The sequence below is a fragment of the Macadamia integrifolia genome, chromosome 12 (assembly GCF_013358625.1).
Source record: "Macadamia integrifolia cultivar HAES 741 chromosome 12, SCU_Mint_v3, whole genome shotgun sequence".
In the NCBI taxonomy this organism is placed as follows: Eukaryota; Viridiplantae; Streptophyta; class Magnoliopsida; order Proteales; family Proteaceae; genus Macadamia; species Macadamia integrifolia.
The window spans coordinates 5,349,543-5,368,280 of record NC_056568.1 but is presented as its reverse complement, the minus strand read 5'-3'; the positions used below and the strand labels follow the sequence as shown (position 1 = coordinate 5,368,280).

Below are 18,738 nucleotides of genomic sequence, written 5' to 3'. Positions count from 1 at the left end.
GCACATGCGTTTGCAGACGCCTGAAAATAAGGAAATCCCTTGAGAACCGAAAAGAGAGAGACATCTTCTCTCTCTCTCTCTTCACTGCTCTCTATTTATCTGTCTGGACGCGCGTCTAAGCCCTGGTTTTCTTTTAGTGGTGGGACGTGATCAGATGAATTAAAAACCCTAAACCAGAGTAGATATAAAGATGCTCTCTATACGTATGTGGTATTAATATCAGTATCAGTCTTGATAATAACAGATACCATAAACTAAATCCATGATCACAACCATCAATGACCACACCCTTTGCCCCACGAACATGCTCTATGGACCAAGCTTGTTCAAATTGTCCCATGGACCCCACTCTTCCCTCTCCCTTAAAATGCCCTGTAAAGTATATGAGGATTCTTTAATATGATTAATTAGGTAAAATCATAGGGTTGTTAACAACTGGGGATCCTTGTCGAACCCTCTACTTCCTATCTCGGGAACATGCATTAATCAATTGAGCAAACAGTTGTTTTCATAAATATCTACGTGCTCATTGTATTGACATATTCCATACCTAACCAATAGACACATGTGAGGGGTACCCACATAACTGGAGAGAAGAGAGAGTGAGAAGACTTATAGTACTTAATGGATGTTAATCAATTAAGTTCGATTCATTGTACAGTTTATTATCAATTCTATTTTGATTAGTAAATTTTTTTTATTATACAATTCGTAATCAGTTTAATGTATTCGACCATTGATTTTAATCCATTATATAAAAGGTATAAAATCAACAATTTATCGGTTCAAAATCATATTCATACTGGTTAATTTCTTATAATATGTATAATCGAAACATAATTAAATAATGAAAAAACATCGCTACTTAATCATGCCTTCCTGCATTTAGATATAAGGGTAACGAAATGACCACCCCAACCTCCCCTATTGGATGCCTTGGCGTGCACTCCCATTAGCCTTGTTTTGGTGCAAGAGCCACGCAATCGGATAATGTTCTCTCTCCCTTAAAATGATAATGGACTCACTGATTTTGATTAATTTCAATTTCAATAAATGGTTTTTTACCAAAGTTTTCTATTTGTGAGAGCCCCTTATGCCACAGTCATAGAGGGTGTGCAATAACCACCACGCACAGTTAGATTTCACACTCATGTGTCTAGTCACAGGCCACTAGTGGTAAGAAAACAGATTCGGGGTTGAAATTGACACCCTTGGCCAGTTCCGGATCCGAAAAGACCAGCTTTCACGTATTCAAATACAATCATAAGAGAAAGGACATTTTAGTAATTCGAATGAAGCCAAGCATGAATTCCGTCTCCCACGCTCAGAAGACCAGAACCCGACCGCCACCTGCCACGTAAATAAAAGCCAGCTGGATGCCTCGCACGTGCGTGACTTTTCCATTTTTCTTCCCTGATATGACCGACTCAGACGGAACCAACGAACCCAACCCGTGGTGGAGATCGATCGAGAGACTAGTCTACTTCTATTATAGAGAGAGGGAGAGAGTAGAGAGAGAAAGAGCGAGACTACTGTTGTGTTCTCGCGGTCTTTACTTTTAAAAGCCGTATACTATAAGTATCCCTCTCGCTTCCACTGTCCTCCTCGTTTCGTCCACCCCGGCAGTGCTGCCGCAACTCTCTTCGTCTCTCTGTCTGTCTCTCTCTCTCTCTCTCTCTCTCTCTGTCTTTCACTCTCTTCTCTGTCACTACTGCAAAAACCCTAAACCTTTTCTCTTCTTTTCCTTTTAATTAATTTTCTGCAACCTTGGTTTTACTTTTTCAGTATCGCAGCTTTACACGGGAAGACTGAAGAGTGAAGAGTCGTTCCTACAGTTTTAAATTTCGGCTTTTCCCGAAAAAGCCTAGTCCCTGGACTCTACTTCTTCACTATAGTCCTACTCGGCAGAAAAGCTTTTAAATTCTATTTTCTGCTGTCTGCAAGTTCTCCAGACAAGATCTATCTTCTTCTGTTTGCCTTTTGGAAAGGGGAGGGGGAGGTGGAGAGGAAGATCCTCCTCTTTTGTCTCCTTCTCCATAGTATCCCCATAAAGCTCCAACTCCTTAAAGTTTTCGTGACCAAATCTCAGTTCCTTTCATTTCTTCTGTCTAATCGGATTCTAGAGATACAGATACTCTTTCTCCTTCTCTGTTTCATGTTCTTTCCGGGGGGTTTTGATGTGGCAGATGAGGCACATCCATCTTCCTTCAATCCGTCGTTCTGTGCTATGGAACTGACGGGAGACACATCTGGACACAATCACTTCGATAGAACACAACCAAAGGTGAAGGTGAAGTTCTCCCAGCATGTTCTCAAAACAAGGAAGCTTCTCTGTGAGCGAGACATGGAGAAATCCATGGATCACAACAAATCATCATTTGCAAACACAGGCAAAATCCGACAAAGAGTGGTGAAAATCATTTTCACAGATGCAGACGCCACGGATTCATCGAGTGAGGACGAAGGAGAAGAGATCGTCCGGCGAGTGAGAAGATATGTACAAGAGATTGGCATCGACACATCTGCTAAACCTCAACTGTCGAAGCCGTTGCCGGCGCCGGCCCCGTTGCCGGCGACGATGAAGGCAAAGAAGAGAAGATTACAGTCTTTGAACTCCGATCAGACTCAACGGAAAAGATTCAGAGGTGTACGGCAACGGCCATGGGGCCGTTGGGCGGCAGAGATACGAGATCCGACCCGTCGGAAACGGTTATGGCTTGGTACTTTTGATACGCCCGAAGAAGCGGCAACCGTTTACGATAACGCCGCTGTTAGATTGAAGGGTCCTGACGCCGTTACGAATTTCCCTTTCCCGCCAAAGATGGAAACGGTAACGGTAGCTGGTGAAGTTGCCTCCACTTCTTCCTCTAAGAATAGTCTTGAAGCTGCTTGTTCCCCCACGTCGGTGCTCCGTTATGATAGCTCCCCAACGCCGTTTGATTCGGACACACTTAGTTACGGAGCCTACGGTGACGTTGACGCTTTCGGGTTTGATATTGAATCGCCGTTAACGCTTCCGGAGATCAAGCTTCCGAGGAGTAGGAGTAACTACTTTGGCGAGAAAGAAGAAGTAGAATTTGGGGAGTTAGATATTGACGAATTTGCCCTCGGCAGGTTATGAAGATAATATTTATACCGTTACGTTACCGTGAGTTAGCCGATTAATACGGCGATTTTGTCCGTAGATTTTGATTTTCCTTTTTATTATTATTTAAATATTTAAATTCAAATTAATTAATTTGAGAAATTGTGAAGGAAAGAGAGAGAGAGAGAGTAAGTAGAGAGGACTGAGAGTAGTGGTGGTGGTGGGGTGGTGTTTGGTTAATGGTTACTTGATTTCCACGCTTGATGTGGAAAAGTATGTATTATAAGGGTATATAAGCTTTCCTTTTCATTTTCCGAAATCTTTGAATAAAATAGTGATAATGGTGGTGACCGGTTATCGTAATTTCTAGTGCTTATCACCGTTGAATATTCTATTACCGGTTATTGCCGGTATCAACTAAGGGGGAATTTATTTGGAAACATCAACAGTAGACACGTGGTGTTGAAAAAACTGATAACACTGACCAGTCGTCATGTGCAGATGTGGACTTTTGGCTCAGGAATTGTATACAATATCTGTAATAAATAAGGTAAGGTTTTGTCTCCTGGTTCGGTGGCTGCGAAATGTGGGGCCCCGAAGACTTCTATGATTTCTGTTAATGGGCGGCAATATGATCTTCTCTTTGTCGTCGATTCGGAATTTCTCTGGTCGATGATGACGGTTACTTTAAATTGTGAAAGTAACCCTTCCCATGGTTCTGTTGAATTGGACTTCATTTTCTCTTGACAAGTGCTATTCTTAACCAGTGGTATCAGAATGAGGTTTAAACTATGTATAAACGATTAAAAGAAACACTACAAGTCTATAACACAAATAACAAATTCATAGAGAGACTTCGGCCTATTTATCATGAAAGAAATTAGAAGGATCTGAAGATTGTCCGCTGATTTGTATTGGATTTCTAGGGTTAAAATCAATTCTAATCAAACCTTACTAATTCTGTTGGATTGTGTAGCGTGACACGGTGTTACACTCCGTATCACAAGCTACACGCTTGGTAATTCCCTTTAAGTAAATCTTGCCCTCAGACTCGACATAAAATAGTTCTTAGAACTATTATGATACCCTCAAGGCCTCAACGCTTTCAACAAACAGTAGAATTAGATTCTCTAGTCCTGATGAAGGAGGAGCCTTAATCTGTACTGCAAATATCTGACCCCACCAAAATTCTTAGGAGAGGACACCTTGACCTCGCTAGACCCAAGCCCTTGACCAATAGAGAGATCAATATCACCTTTTTAATTTTCAAAATAGCCACCGACGACCAATCATGGTTTGAAAAATTGGATCGCCACACTCCACTGATCCCGATCGACCTTGCACAAAAACTAGGGTTTAGGCAGATTTCCACTGATTCTAACTGATTCAGATCCCAATTCTGAGCTTTTAAACCCCAAGTGCAATAGAAAGCTTGACATGGCTTTAGCTCTTCAGTTCAATAATACATGGAAATTAGGGTTTAAACACATTTCCACTAATTCAGCTGATTCTGATCCTGATTCCGGGTTTTTGAACTATGAGTGCAATAGAAAACCCGACAGGGCTTAATTTGTAATTATGAAAAAATATGGTTGGTGGCTTAGATTTTAGTGGAGAGACCACGACCTCATATCAAGTGCACAACTTGATATTTGTGGTGTGTACCGCTAGTAGATGACTACAAAGTACAAACAAAAGGAGCGTTACTTGCAACCGGCGGCTGCACTTCAAAAGTCATAAACTCCATTAATTAAAAGGAAAAAAGCCTTGGAGGGAAGGCAAGAGATCTGGATTCTGAACTGGAGTACTGGACAGGAACCGGATCATAAGGATTTGGTGGGCCCCATTGAATTTGGTGACAAACGCGATACGTGATTACTTATCATCACACTTCATTGGTGAAACGACCGCCACCACTAGGGCCCACCTCTGCCACCGGCCCACCGCCACGGGCCTGGAATAATTGGGGCTTACCAGCTACTTCTCTCTTTCAGCTCCCACTTCCCTTCTATAATGTTGTATATAGCCAGTGTTCTTACGATCTTATCCACTCCTTCTATGGCCCAGAAGAAAGTGGACCACGAAAGATAGAAAGAATATCTGATTCTGACCCAAGATTATTAAATTCAAAATCAAGATCCAGATTGAGACTGGCCAATTTCTAACCAATTTAAGCCAATTCCAATCTGATTCGTGTAGGCACTTAAAGCCTAATCATGACACAAGAGAACAAACACAACACAGAAGTTTTACATTGGTCTGGCAAAATAATTCCTAACAATGGAGAATAGATTTACAGTCACTCATCCTCGCCCGTCCTCGCCCGTCCTCTTGTTTTGGAAAATTCTCACTACAAATTATAGCAGAACATATATAGGAGTTTCACCGATTCATGTTCTGACCAAGCTACTATTGCTGTTTCTCTGCTCTCACACAAATTTATGCCTCAGGCTCAGCCATGGTTCTAAGAACCGATTTCAGTCGAATTGAATCACACAATTCTGTCGACTTTCTGCTTCAAAAAATGGGTCGATGAATCAGAATTAGAATCGGCAAAGGCCAATCCCATAGCCAATGCTGCTTCCTCACAATGGGCTCAGATATGATTTATTAGATTCTTCAAACTCAAATCAGCCAAATGTTTACTTGCAAGTTTATGTAACCAACCAAAGATTAACTTGGTCAATACACCACAATATGAAACTCTTCTATTATACAGTTTGGCATGCACAGACTGCCGTGGAATGTAATCCACTCTGGTTCCAGCGACTGACCTAAACGGCATATTGACAAGCTCATCTTGGCAAGACAAATAGTACCCACCATCATTTTTCTTCTTAATACGCCCAACGATGAGGAAAGACTTTCTTTCTTGACCTATAGTTTTTTTTCATGTTATTCCGGGGACACACTAAACAGAGCCAAAAGCTTCTTTTAACTCTAGGATGCAGCAATTTTAAAATCATAAGGATCAAAGATGTGTGAACATCAACTGAAATAGCCAGCAGATACCAACATAAACAAGGGCAACCGTAAAAAAAGCCAGCCGGTGAGGCACAATGCAACGAGTGTCTGCCTTTCCTGGTAGACATTTCACATAGTTAAAAGGAGAACTTGATGATGACGGTCTTCCTTCCTCAACAAGGGATAGAATAAAAACTATAATCAAATGACCCAAACAAAGCAATGGCAGCGCTTAGACGCTGAGATCATTTCCTCATTATAAACCAAATTTGCGTTCCTGTCTTTATAATGACCAAAGTAGTGGAAAGAATGCGTATCATAAAGGTCTCTAAATTTCACCCACCCCAGTAACTGAAACAGAAGAAGACATCCAGAAAATAACATAAACATGAGCAACTTCATTATTAATTTGTACCAAATGGCTTTGACCTGTAAACTGATGCTCTGATTGAACACCACACCCAGTCAACGCCAAATTCTAGAAGGCCACATACACAAAGGTATAAATGTAAAAGGAAAATAGAGTCATGACATTAAGGAATCTAAATGATACTCCTCTGTCCCATAAAGGTCGTCCTGTTTTGATGTCTTTTACTGTCCCAAAATGTTTGTCCATTATTATAAAAACCAAGATATGAGTTTTATTGAATTCCTCACAATACCCTGATTTAATCATCCAAAACTTCACACATTTGTCGCAGTCACTTGACATAATTGTTACCCTCCACATTACATAAGCTAAACTAATAGGGGGTGAATGATGCAATAACAAAACAACGACCTCCTTAAAACGGTTTTTTTTCCCTTCCTTCAAACAAGACAATCTTTTTGGGACAGAGAGGGCAATAAGATAACTTAATGGCACACAAGGTAATGTTTTATCTTACCAAAAAATTGATAATCAGAAGTTCCCTGAAAAAGGAAGTGCCATTTGTTACAGCAGTCACCTTACCAGTACACCATGGCCATACAATTTACTAACAACTTCAGTCACCAGTCTAGAATGCACGGTCCCCCATGTACCTCCTGCAAGTACCACTTCAGCATCACAAAACAAGCACAACATTGCCTCTTACAGGAGTGACGCTAACAGTAACATCTTCAATTGCAATTCAAGAAACAATGGTTCCCTACTATAATTTCAGTCTGGAAATTCCCTTTTGCCCCATTAACTGTCCACCGAATGGAGAATCTATCTGACCTAGACCACAAGGTTTGCTTCACCCACATTGACAAAATGGTTGATGAAGCAGACAATAAGCATGCGGCATATCATGAAGCATTACAAAGAACAACGGAGAAAAGCTAAACATGCATTGCCAACACATGGCTAGAATGATCAAGTAAATAATTGCTTCCTATGTTAGATATAAATTATGATATCTTAAACAAACAAACAACCTATACATATGAAAAAGTAAAAGAAAGCACATTCTGAGAGAAGCAGCATGACAGTTTCAATAAGAGCGTGAATGAATGTGCCAATGTTTTCTTTGGTATTATAGAAATAGACGCGCACATGTGCACTTGGCTGGCTCCAAAATAGCGGTTAAGAGGCTGACCACAATGATGAGCTGACTGGATGGCCACCCGGTGGTGAAAAAATATGACATCTAAACCATAACAAATATAACAGTGCTTACTTTTTCATCCCAAGAAAAAAAAAAATTTATAACGGTGCTTAAGATGTAACTGTACCATACAGAAGTGCTTCCTATATAGAGATACTGTAGACTGGGTCAGGCCTTTGCCTCCCACCCCAATCCATATTATCATTCCAGAAGTGAAGTTCAAAGGGACAAATTGCCACAGGATACCTTGTTTGAGTGTTTCTGCTTGCATGGGCAGGTCAAGGAAGGATTAGGAGAGGCCATGTCACACCCTTTCGGAAGAATGCACTTTATACCGCCAGTGTTTGCTGCTGGTCCCAAGCCCGGATAAAGGGAGTTTGGTGCATCAGGTCAGCAGCCAGCAGTAGAAAAAACCCTTAGCCGAAGTGCCAAACCCTTTCTACATGGATTCTAGAACCTTATATTATCAACGTTATGCTCGGACATTCCCCGCAAGTGACACGCTACATTTTGACCCGGGTTTAGTGAATAGTGGGCAAGGGTTAGCTAGGGCGTCTTTTGTAAGCAACGTGCCATGTTGGCGCCCGGATGCGGTGACAAGTAGGCAAGGGTTCTTGCATCATGGACAAGTGTAGAAGCTAGTCCAAAAGTGTAGGATTAGCTTAGCATCGATATTGGAATATTCGATCTTTGACAGGTAAGAGCCGATAATTGATAGATATTATGAGGAGTATATTATGATAGATATTGGAACTTCCCACTATGTATGGTAGTCCTTTGCTTGGTTGCTTGACTCGGTCTTTGAGCTAGGAATCCTTTTGTCTAGCGGAGATAGGAGGAGGAGAGAGATAGACGCAAAACAACTTTTCCATAAAGTCCTACCAAATTGGTAGGACTTTGGAAGTGAATGGGGTGGGAAAAGTTAATTGCCACATCAACAGACAACAATTATTGCATTCGATGACCTTGTCTGATAAGTTTCCCACCCCAACAAACAAACAACCAAGGTTTTTGGTATTTTGAGGAAAAGTTCCTCAATTCTCCTTCTCCTTTCTTCCTTTTCCACTTTTCTCCATCAAACAAATTGCGCCTTAATGTATGAGACAAAGTATATCAATTTATTGAAAAGACTAAATGAATTACCAAAGACATGTTATCACCTTATCCCAACTTAATAGGAACGGTTGCATAGATCCACACCATACAAAGTTGAAAAAATAAAGTCCAAACAGAATAAAGGGGAATGAAGAGATGAAAAGATGATAGATGCGAAAAAAAAATATGAGTAAGAGGAAAGAGACACTGAGGGGGCTAGACGAAAGGATTAATATGGCTTGTATTCAAGAGACTAAAAAGGTTAAACACATAAGGAGTTGGATTTTAAACTTTGGCATACGGAGGATAAAAATAATAGAAGTGGAGTGGGCATAATAATGGATAAAGATTTAAAGAATGATGCAATGGATGTTAGAAGATTTGGTGATAGAATTATATCCATCAAGCTTGTGTTGGAGAAAAAGGTTGTCAATATAACTAGTGCCTACACAACCCAAGTAGGATTGGACATAAGTAGTAAGTTACAATATTGGGAACACATGAATTAATTAGTACAAGGTTTTAGGCAAGGAGAAAAGATTATTATAGGGGTGATCTAAAAGGAAATGTTGGGAAAAGATCGTAAAGGCCAAGAAGGTGTACAAGGAGGATATGGTTTTGGAGAGAGGAATGAGGAGGGGTTTCAGTTTCAGTTTTTTTTGTGGCTTATAATTTATCCATTATAAACACTAACTTCGAAAAGAGAGAGGAGCATTTAGTAACCTCCAAAAGTGGGCATCATAGTTACCAAGTAGATTTCTTATTAACTAGAAGATCTAATAAGTTGTTATATAAGGACAATAAGGTTAACAGGGAGAGCCTAATCACACAACATAGATTAGTGGACATGGATATGTGTCTCATTACACAGAATTGTAAGAAAAGTGAGATTATTTGCCCTAAGATGAGTGGTGGAGTTTAAAAGGAGATACCTTCAAATCATTTATTGATAAAGTGTCCAAACAAGGAAAGTGGGACCTTGATGGAGACACTAATACAATGTGGAATGAGATGACTACTTGTATTAAGAAGATTTCCAAAGATGTCCTAAGCGAATCGAAAGAAAAACGTCATCCATTTAGGGAAACTTGGTGATACGATGATGAGGTTCAAGTAGCTATTAAGACTAAGAAAGCTAGTTTTACAACATGGCAAATAACTAAAGATGTAGAGGATCTAAAAAGGTATAAATTTTCCAAAAATGAAGCTAAAAAGATTTGGAAGAGTAAAGACAAAGAAATATGAAGGATCTTTATAAAAATCTAAGCTCAAAGAAGGGGGGAAAGCCATCCATAAATAGCTAAACTGAGAGAAAGGAAGAGTAGAGTTCCCAATCATATAAGATGTATTAAAAGTGAAGATGGTAAAGTCCTAATATTAGGAAGGATAAGATAGATGTGCAACAAAACTAGGAAGGATAAAGTAAGGAATGAGCTTATTAGAGCTGATCTGTGAGTTGCCCTGATCAATAAAAGCTTCGTGAAAGTCGATTGTGGTGGTATGGTCATGTCCAATAGAAGGTCTGAGGATGCCCTAGTAAGGAGAAGTGATCTGATTATGATTAAAGGAGCTAAAAGAGCTAAGGGCGGACCTAAAATTCCATAGGAGAAGTTGTGAGGAATGACATGCATAGTCTTGAACTTGTTCCAAGTATAACCTTGGATACAACCTATTGGAGGGCAAGGATCCATGTACCCCATTTAGCTGAGATTCTCCTAAATTACCAGGTTAGACTTTACTCAACTAATGAGGAGAGGGCGGGCTAAAGAAAGGGTAAAGCTATCGTTCGAGTGGTCTATTGTCACTATTAAGAAATAGACATGTTGGTACCTCCTACCAAAAAGGCGAAGGAAAAAGCGTTGTTTAGCATTTTTAGAGGTGGGGTTTAGAGAACTATCATTGTTTGAACAGCATCTTTGTCCCATTCGATAAAGAATAAAGGGTCCCCCCTGATGTAGATACGGCTGCCCTTACCTGGTTGGACCAGCATGACCAATTTGGGAAGCCAAGAGCCAAGAAGAACCGGTCCAGCCCAAGGTTTTGGTCCAACAAGGGTTGGAAATAAAATTAGTAGTTATTTAGTATTTTATTTCCTGCCTTTCATTTTTCAGATTTGAATGTAGGAGTTAAGATTTATTTCCTTGCATTGGTTTCCTTTTATGGTTGTTTCCTAGTTTATGCTAGTTTCCATTTCAGTTAAGTTTCTAATTTCTTGTTCCTATTTTCTTACATATATAGGTTATAACCGATGGAAGACTTAGAGTGATTTTTGTTTATTGAATGAAGATGTTGAGTTTGTGCACTAATGAAGTGTGTGATTCCCCTCCTTCCCCCTCTCTAATCTGATTTCCCCTTTCTTCCCTAAGGTTCTCCATCACCCCCCCTCCAATACCAACGTAAGCAATAGTTCCTCCAGCTTCAGGTCTGCAAGTGCCACTTCCACCTATGTATGGTAGTCCTTTGCTTCGTTGCTTGACACGGTCTTTGAGTAAGAAATCCTTTCGTCTAGCCCCCTCGGGGCCTTTTTCCTCTTACATCTTTTTTTTCTCATCTCTCATCCTTTCATCTCTTCATTCCCTTTTATTCTGTTTGGACTTTATTTTTTCTACTTTGTTTGGTGTGAATCCATTTAGCAGTTTCCATTAAATTGGGATAAGGCAACAACATGCCTCGGTAATTTATTTAGTCTTTTCAATAAATTGACATACTTTGTCCCATACATTAAGGCCCAGTTTGCTTGATGGAGAAAAGAGGAAAAGGAAGAAAGGAGAGGGAGAATTGAGGAACTTTTCCTCAAAATACCAAAAACCTTGGTTGTTTGTTTATTGTGGGAAACTTAGCAGGAAAGATCATTTAATGCAATAATTGTTGTTTGTTGATGTGGCAGTTCATTTTTCCCACCTCATTCACTTCCAAAGTCCTACAAAATTGTTAAGACTTCATGGAAAAGTTGTTTTGTCTATCTCTCTCCTCCTGCTATCTCCTCTCTCACTTTTATATATCACTCATTTTATTGGGGGTGCTTTTGTTATTTCTCCTCCCTCTCCCCTTCATCTCTGTCTCCTACTTCCACCCCCTCTTCGCTCCGACTCTCCTCCCCTCCTCGCCGGTTCCAACTCCCCCTCCCCCTCTACCTCCCTCCGTCCCTCTGTCCCTCTGTCCCTCCCTCTTCCCTCTCCCTCTACCTACCCCCAGCATCTCCCTCCCCCGCCCACGTCTCCATCACTACAAGACCACCCCACCCCTCATGGCGAACCTCCTCACTCTACTTCAAGTGAATCAAACTACGTAGATGGGGAGTTCCCCTCATGAACCTATGGAATTTTGCAACTCCATACGTAGTGGCCTTATCAATTGATCTGCCTATCCAACAATTTTTCACTTTCAAAAGCTCACACTTCTCTCCCTTAATCCCTCCTATGGTCGATGATTTCTATAACGTAGCATTCTCTATCCCTCTCTGTCTCCACCTAGCCTCCATGCCATCTCTCCACTTATGGTTTCTTAGAGATCAGACAAATCGGTAGCCCCTATCTCCTCTTCTTGAGCCAACCTCTACCACTAAAACTTCTAGCCTCCATCCCATCTCTCCACTTATGTCATGGGATCATCTAGTTGAAGATTTGAGAGACCGTGCCTAGCTGAAAATCTAAGTTGTCGACCACCATCAGTGGAGCTAACGAATGCCAGTAGCAAGCAGACAACAATGTTTGCTTATCAATCAACTTACGTGATGGAGGTCCGGTAAGGAAACAAAGAAATCCTTGAGAAAACTTAGAGTTGCAGGGGAGGAAGAGATGATTCACACAAGAGAAGGGGGAGTGGGGAAGAGAAATCACACATGCAAAGCCCTCATGCTTCAACCACACAAACTCAATTCATATTTTCATTATCTAATTTGTCCATTGGTTACAACCATTATATAGGAAAATAAAAACATAAAAGGGATATCAACTGAAATAGGAAACTATCATAAATAAGCAAATCGACACTCTTAAATCTCTCTAAATCCTACATGAACCTAACTTGCTAAAAGAAAGTGAATAAAATAAAATCAAAGACAATCTTCCAAAAAAGTAAACTCCTAAAATCCTACTAGGCCTAAAACCAATATGGATCTAGTCCATCTCTGTCTGGAAACCAAGATGGGTATGGATTGGCCCATGGATGTGCATCTGCATCTTACATATTACCATAAGCAAGTGACAACAAATATCATCAAATCCGTTCAATTTTCTTCCATTCTTTTTTGGGCGCGTCTGTTTTTGTAACCGAAAGAATGGCTATGCATGTCTTTCCTCATCACTTCTCCTAGGGTTATTTTAGGTCTGTCCCTAGCATATGGCAAACGTGATACTTCCATAAAACCTGGAAGAATCAAAGCCCAACAATGGGGTACCCAAAGTAAATTTCCAAAATTAAAAGCAATAAGGCCCCGTTTGACAACTTTTGCTTCATGGGAGTGTTTCTTTGCTGAAAGTGCTTTCATTTTTTGTTCTATTCTTGTGGAGCATTTTTGTGAAAGTAGAAATTTGTTTCATAACAGGAAGTATCAAGCGTTTCTGAATGCAAAAAAGAAGCAGAAACTCGTTCAAAAGGCACTTTAGCAGATACACTTGTGGCACTTCAATAACAACACTTAAAAATGTTGCACAGTACATTGGATCTAAGTAGGAATTTTGCATTGCAATATAAAATTACTGTTACACCAGTTATACTTGCAGTTCAAATGTATATAGACTTACTTACATTTAAAACCCCTTTATGGGTCAATAAGTTTAAAATACCGTAGTATTGATTCCCCAAGGAACAGGCATATTGCTGTTTCCTGGGGCCTTTCTTCTTCCATTTTGCAGGCCTCGCCCTCTTTAGGGTCTAGTCTTGCTTCATTTATTTAGTTGTATTTATTTTCTTTTTCCCCTTTTGGGCCCCTTGTTTCTCTTTCCTTTGCTACTGAGTTATTTATTCACCATTTCAACAAAAAAAAAAAACTAGTTTAAAATATCATAAATGCAACAGCTTCAACAACAAACTCAGCCTTATCTCAACTTAATGAGATCGGCTACATAAATCCATATAAATCAAGGTTAAAAAGTCCAAATAAATGTGACAGCTTCATTCTTCACAAACACATTATTGTGTAAAGATTTTCAGTCATTATTCGTGCTGGGTGCATGTCCACATACTGGGAACTTACCCAAACCAAAAGTTTACGTACTTTTCCCTTATAAAATTTACCAAAAAAAAATAAGTACTTATTGAAAAAGAAACTCAGATTTGGATGGTGCAACACATATTCCATGTCACTACCTATGCTATGCATGCCAACATGGAACTTCGGATGAAGAGTACAAAGTATGAGAAACAGTGGAAGAACAATAAACTGAATTCACATTTTATGGAGAGAGATAACCATTGCCTGAGAAGATGCCCTGTTGCTCCTTCTCCAGCTTCAGTGTCAACCCCACCACCGCAACCTACACCTACTGTCTCACCTCCACTAGCTGTGGCTTCACCACCATCTCCTATCCTGCCTCTCCACTATCTGTGGTGGCTTTGCCACAGCCGCCACCAGGTGTTATCACCACCACGACCACCATTGACTAATTCACCTCCTTCACATTTCCCTGCGTCATTGCCTCACCCTCAAGAAATCTCACTTTCTCCTCCTCCGCCTGCCAATGTCACTCCTCCGTCCTCCAACTAACCCCCGACGCCATCTACGAAACGACCAGAAAACTCTTGACGCCCCCTCCAACTCGTACTACACCTCCCCCATCTGGTTCTCATCAAGCTCCTCCTCCAAGCTCACCACCAGCACCGCCATCCCAACGCTTATCTACCCTTCATACGAACCCACCACTCCCATGCCCGAAATCCTTCAAAACCCTAACCCCTTCATTTCTGCTTACAACAGACCCTAACGGGCGTCGACCCAGCTGAGGTTCCCCTGGACGAGAACTCCACCCGATCCATCAGTATCTCCAGACAAGCCTTTCAGCGTGATGAGTGTGTCAACCGGAGGAGGAAGCAGCCTAATCTCGCAAAAGAGACACAGAGCAACAGCGGAACCACGCGAGAACACCTACACCGTCGGCGAATACAGCAGAATCGAAGCAACAGCAATTGTCTTCCCATGTGTTTACAGTATCGTCGTTGCATACGATCATCGTTCAAGCCATGTGTTTGCATTGTCGTTTAGGGTTCCAAAGCAGCCTATCAGCCTATCAGCCGCAGCAGATCTTGACATCTCCAATGCTTTTCGGAGACACCAGAATCTTGACATCTCCATTGCAGTAGGGTTTGCTCCTCTGTGTACCTTTCGGGCTCTCCCCACCCAAACCCTCCTTTAATCCCCACCTCAGAAACCCCATGTCTATCTCCAGTCACTTGCTCCGATCAACTTGTCCCTGCTACCAAGAAAATGGAGTTAAACGAGGGAGGAGAATAGTGTTATTAAAGCTGCAGATGAACCGGTTGGTCCGAATCGAATCGCCTGATCCAACGTTTGGGCTGTCTGGATATGGTCTCAGATTTCTATTTCAATTTCGTGCGGTCAAAAATTGAAACTAATGTGTTTGGTATGATTTTTCACCAAATTTATGAGAAATTGACTATTTGAAATGTTTTGTTGAAATCATTTTTTTTTTTTTTTTTTTGAATACCTCAAATTTATTTTGCATTTTAATAATACATGTTTGCAACAGGGGCAAATATGTCATTTAATCTAATATTACAACTACACCTATAATCTATATCTATTGATTTCTTAAATAAAAAGAAAAATGATAGAAGCCTCTCTCTCTCCAAAAATGAATAAAAAGAAAAAGAAAAAGAAAAAGATAGATATAATTATATTATTAAAGTTACAAAATGAATTTTTAGTTTACGAAGATTTAATTTAGGCTAGTAACGGGTTGATGGGGACAAAATGAAGGTATGCCATTGGATCTTGTGGCTATGTGGCTATGTGAAAATCGTCTGTTGACGCTGCATTGGTACAGTGAGTATCAGGTGGCTGGGATTTCCGTAGGATGCGTGTCAAATGCTCTCAATTGTTCAATATTCACCGCACATCACCGCTCACTAGTCACTATAGAGGATGTGGACTCCTTGTGGCTACACATGTCATGCATAGAGATAGAGTTAGGCTATCCCCGTATTGGAGAGGATTCGAATCCAATAAAATGCATCCCCATTGGGCACTAGTGCTATTGCTATCATCAACACACAAAGTCTTTTGGTCTTTAGTTACTACACCCAAATTCATTGGTGCCCTTCATATGTATGGAAATCATCTTCACTATTGTCATATATGGTCTCCTTAGGTCTTGTTTGGAATCTTGCTACTGTACATATTGCCTGTAAGATTGTAGACTTAATAGCTATCAAATACAATAAACTTCCAACCATAGACCTATATAATGTGTGGTCAATTGGCGAAGAGTTGTCACTGTTACCAAACTTACACCCAATCATCATGGATGTCACTCAGTTCTAGTTCCAAATGATTTTCAAGGTAGTTTTGGTATGATTTTTCTGTTTTAAAATTGGATTGATTCAATAAATATATATATTTTTTCCGAATTAAAACAAAAATTCGGATCGAATCCGAATTAAAAATAAAATTCGGTAAAAAACGCGCTTTTTTTCTAATTTGAATTTAAAACACGAATAATTCGGGCTAAACCGAATTATTCGGTACACTTAAACAGTATTTAAAAAAAAAAAATTTCATATATGAAACCCATGGTACCTACCACCGAAATAGTTTTTTTTTTTTTTTTTTTCATCTTCTTCTCCCACAAATTTCCGCCTCCTTCTTCCCATATTTTTTCTCCACCTAATTATTATGTAACAATCGTATAAATCTATTATTTGTTTCATTTATTCTCATAATTTTACCAGTTCATCATAAGATAGGGGATATATCAAGCCTTGATGGATAATTTGAGGTTCTGGGGGACCAGGACAGATTCATATCGTCGTATCAATCAATCTTCTTTTATATTGTTGCTTTAGTTTTGAAAAATTAGTACGTCTTAGTGCAATATGGGTCTTGTGAACCCAAGCAAAATGATAGTGAAAATCTTTTGTGGTCAATTTATTTATTTGTTTTATTGTAGTTGTAATATTGCTTTCACTCTTTTGGGGCCTAATCTATTTCATGAGTAGAAATTGGATTACAATAACCATTGTTTCCATCGCTCAATGATAATTTTTCGTAATTTTTTACTTTATTGTATAAAGTAATTTGCTCTTTCTAAGTATACAAATCAAGTTAATAACTTGATAAATAAAAAATATACAATAAACTATAAAAATAATATCCGAATTTTTTGCCTGATTTTTATTTTTTTAATCGAATAATTCTCGAATCCGAATCCGACTCCAATTTTTATTTTGTCAGTTTTTTTGACTGCTTTTTTTACCGAATCCTTAAATTAATCAATCGAATTATTCTGAGTAATTCTACGCCCGAATAATTCCCGAATCCTAATTTGCTAACTATGGCCTAGCCTACCCGACCCGATTTACTTACTCAACCCACGGATTCCCTCGCGCAAAAGGCATGCAGAATGTACAGTAACAGGTGGCTGTCGTTTATTGAGGGGAAAATAGTGTATGAGGAATGAGAATGAGGATGAGGTTTACATAATTGTATCATTTTATGAAAGATTTAAATTGCAATTAATTAAATTAGTTAAAGAAATGAAAGGAGATGCTTTTCCCTGTGTGCCTTGATGATTTTATTTTTTATTTTTTCGAGATTGTCTGCTCAATTGTCACCGTAATTTCCTTTTCTTCTGTTTAAATTCTCATTTCTACTCGTAATCTTCTGTTTTTGAGCTTTCTGCTTTATTCATAGTAGGTTTTCTTGTTTTTTCTAAATTATCTGTGTCCCCAGGACTGCTGATTATGAATTTATGTTTGAATTTGGAATCCTCCATGTTAAACGGACGAACATACCTAATTTAAACGAGTTGAAGCCCTATCTAAGGTAATTTCCCCTCTTTTTTTTTGATTTTTTAATTAAATTCATTGGGTTTGTTTTCTAATGCAATTGCGTTATTCGATGACGATGGTAATCCTATTGAGGTCTTAATTCGCAAGATTTGATTTTTGTTTTTCTCTGCTCTGTTGCGTTTGTCTTGTTTAGGGGAAGCTTTAAGAGGCGAGGAGAGCTTTCGTTGAATCGGTGGTCTGATATCATTTGAGGTGTTTGTGTGTTTGTAGGTTAAGAAGAGGTTTTCCAGAAATTACCGCAATTTGAAGGTAATGTTGGACTCCTGTACGATTGAATTATTCAGCTCTTCTTAAACCTTCAAAATTAAACGCTTTCTAAATCTTACAATGGGGTTGATCTTTATTTTTGGGTGGTTATTATAATTGGATTAACATTCAATTATCCCTTATTTATTTAGTTGTTTTAGAACATTTGGTTGGGATTTCTTGTTCAAGATCCTCCTGTGGTGTATTTACTTCAAACTTATGCAGATTTTGGGTGCTGAGTGCCACAAAATTGAGTTGTTTTTAAGAGGGTCAGTAATAAACATTAATCTCAGATGCTCTCTTCAACTCAACGCTTTGCATATTTTTAAAAATATGGTTACGATAACGGTGGATGGACGACCTTGTTTACTTCTGTTGCTTCAATGAAATCCATTGATCCAGGCTGCTGCTTTTATTAGCAAACAGAACTCTTGTTTCTTGCAGAGCCCACCTGTGTGGCTGCCTGCACGATCCCAATATCTGTCACATGGCAGTTTGGATGGGGCTGAAATTTTGTGGACGGGTAGACCCCAAGGTTCCTTGCTCACAACGTTGCTAAGTGGAAAGCTAGAGTTGAAAAATTCAGGAGTTGAGAAAGTGCACAGTAATGGTAAGAGTATCAGTATGCATGCAGGGCGTACACTGGGGGTATTTGATTGAATTAGATTCTGAATTTTGACATTTGGCTACTCTAACTATGTCCTCTCTATCCAACAGTTGGAATAACCACATACTTTTCTACATGGAACA

At 39.5% G+C, this 18,738-nt stretch overlaps 2 protein-coding genes and 1 long non-coding RNA gene across 6 annotated transcripts in view; 2 read left to right on the top strand and 1 right to left on the bottom strand.

Annotated features, from left to right (window-relative positions):
* The first annotated feature begins 1,466 nt into the window (after positions 1-1,466).
* LOC122057476 (pathogenesis-related genes transcriptional activator PTI6-like) lies at positions 1,467-3,448 on the top strand. The gene has a single exon (XM_042619586.1). The coding sequence runs from the start codon at positions 2,156-2,158 to the stop codon at positions 3,119-3,121; it is 966 nt and encodes a 321-aa protein (XP_042475520.1). The 5' UTR covers positions 1,467-2,155; the 3' UTR covers positions 3,122-3,448.
* Positions 3,449-5,728: 2,280 nt separating this feature from the next.
* Positions 5,729-15,260, bottom strand: LOC122058247. The gene is made up of 2 exons (XR_006133714.1): positions 14,109-15,260; positions 5,729-7,075 (listed from the first exon to the last, which is right to left on the bottom strand). It is a non-coding gene; the product is annotated as an uncharacterized LOC122058247 (long non-coding RNA).
* Positions 15,261-17,362: 2,102 nt separating this feature from the next.
* LOC122058113 (thioredoxin H4-1-like) overlaps positions 17,363-18,738 on the top strand; it is an 11,782-nt gene continuing 10,406 nt past the window's right edge. The window contains exons 1-3 of one of the 4 annotated variants that reach the window (XM_042620599.1): positions 17,363-17,506; positions 17,624-17,716; positions 17,953-17,991. The gene's annotated coding sequence lies outside the window, so the exon portion shown is untranslated. Of the gene's footprint in view, positions 17,507-17,623; positions 17,717-17,875; positions 17,992-18,738 lie in introns of all 4 variants that reach the window. The other 3 variants (XM_042620598.1, XM_042620603.1, XM_042620601.1) reach the window with 3 other exon arrangements.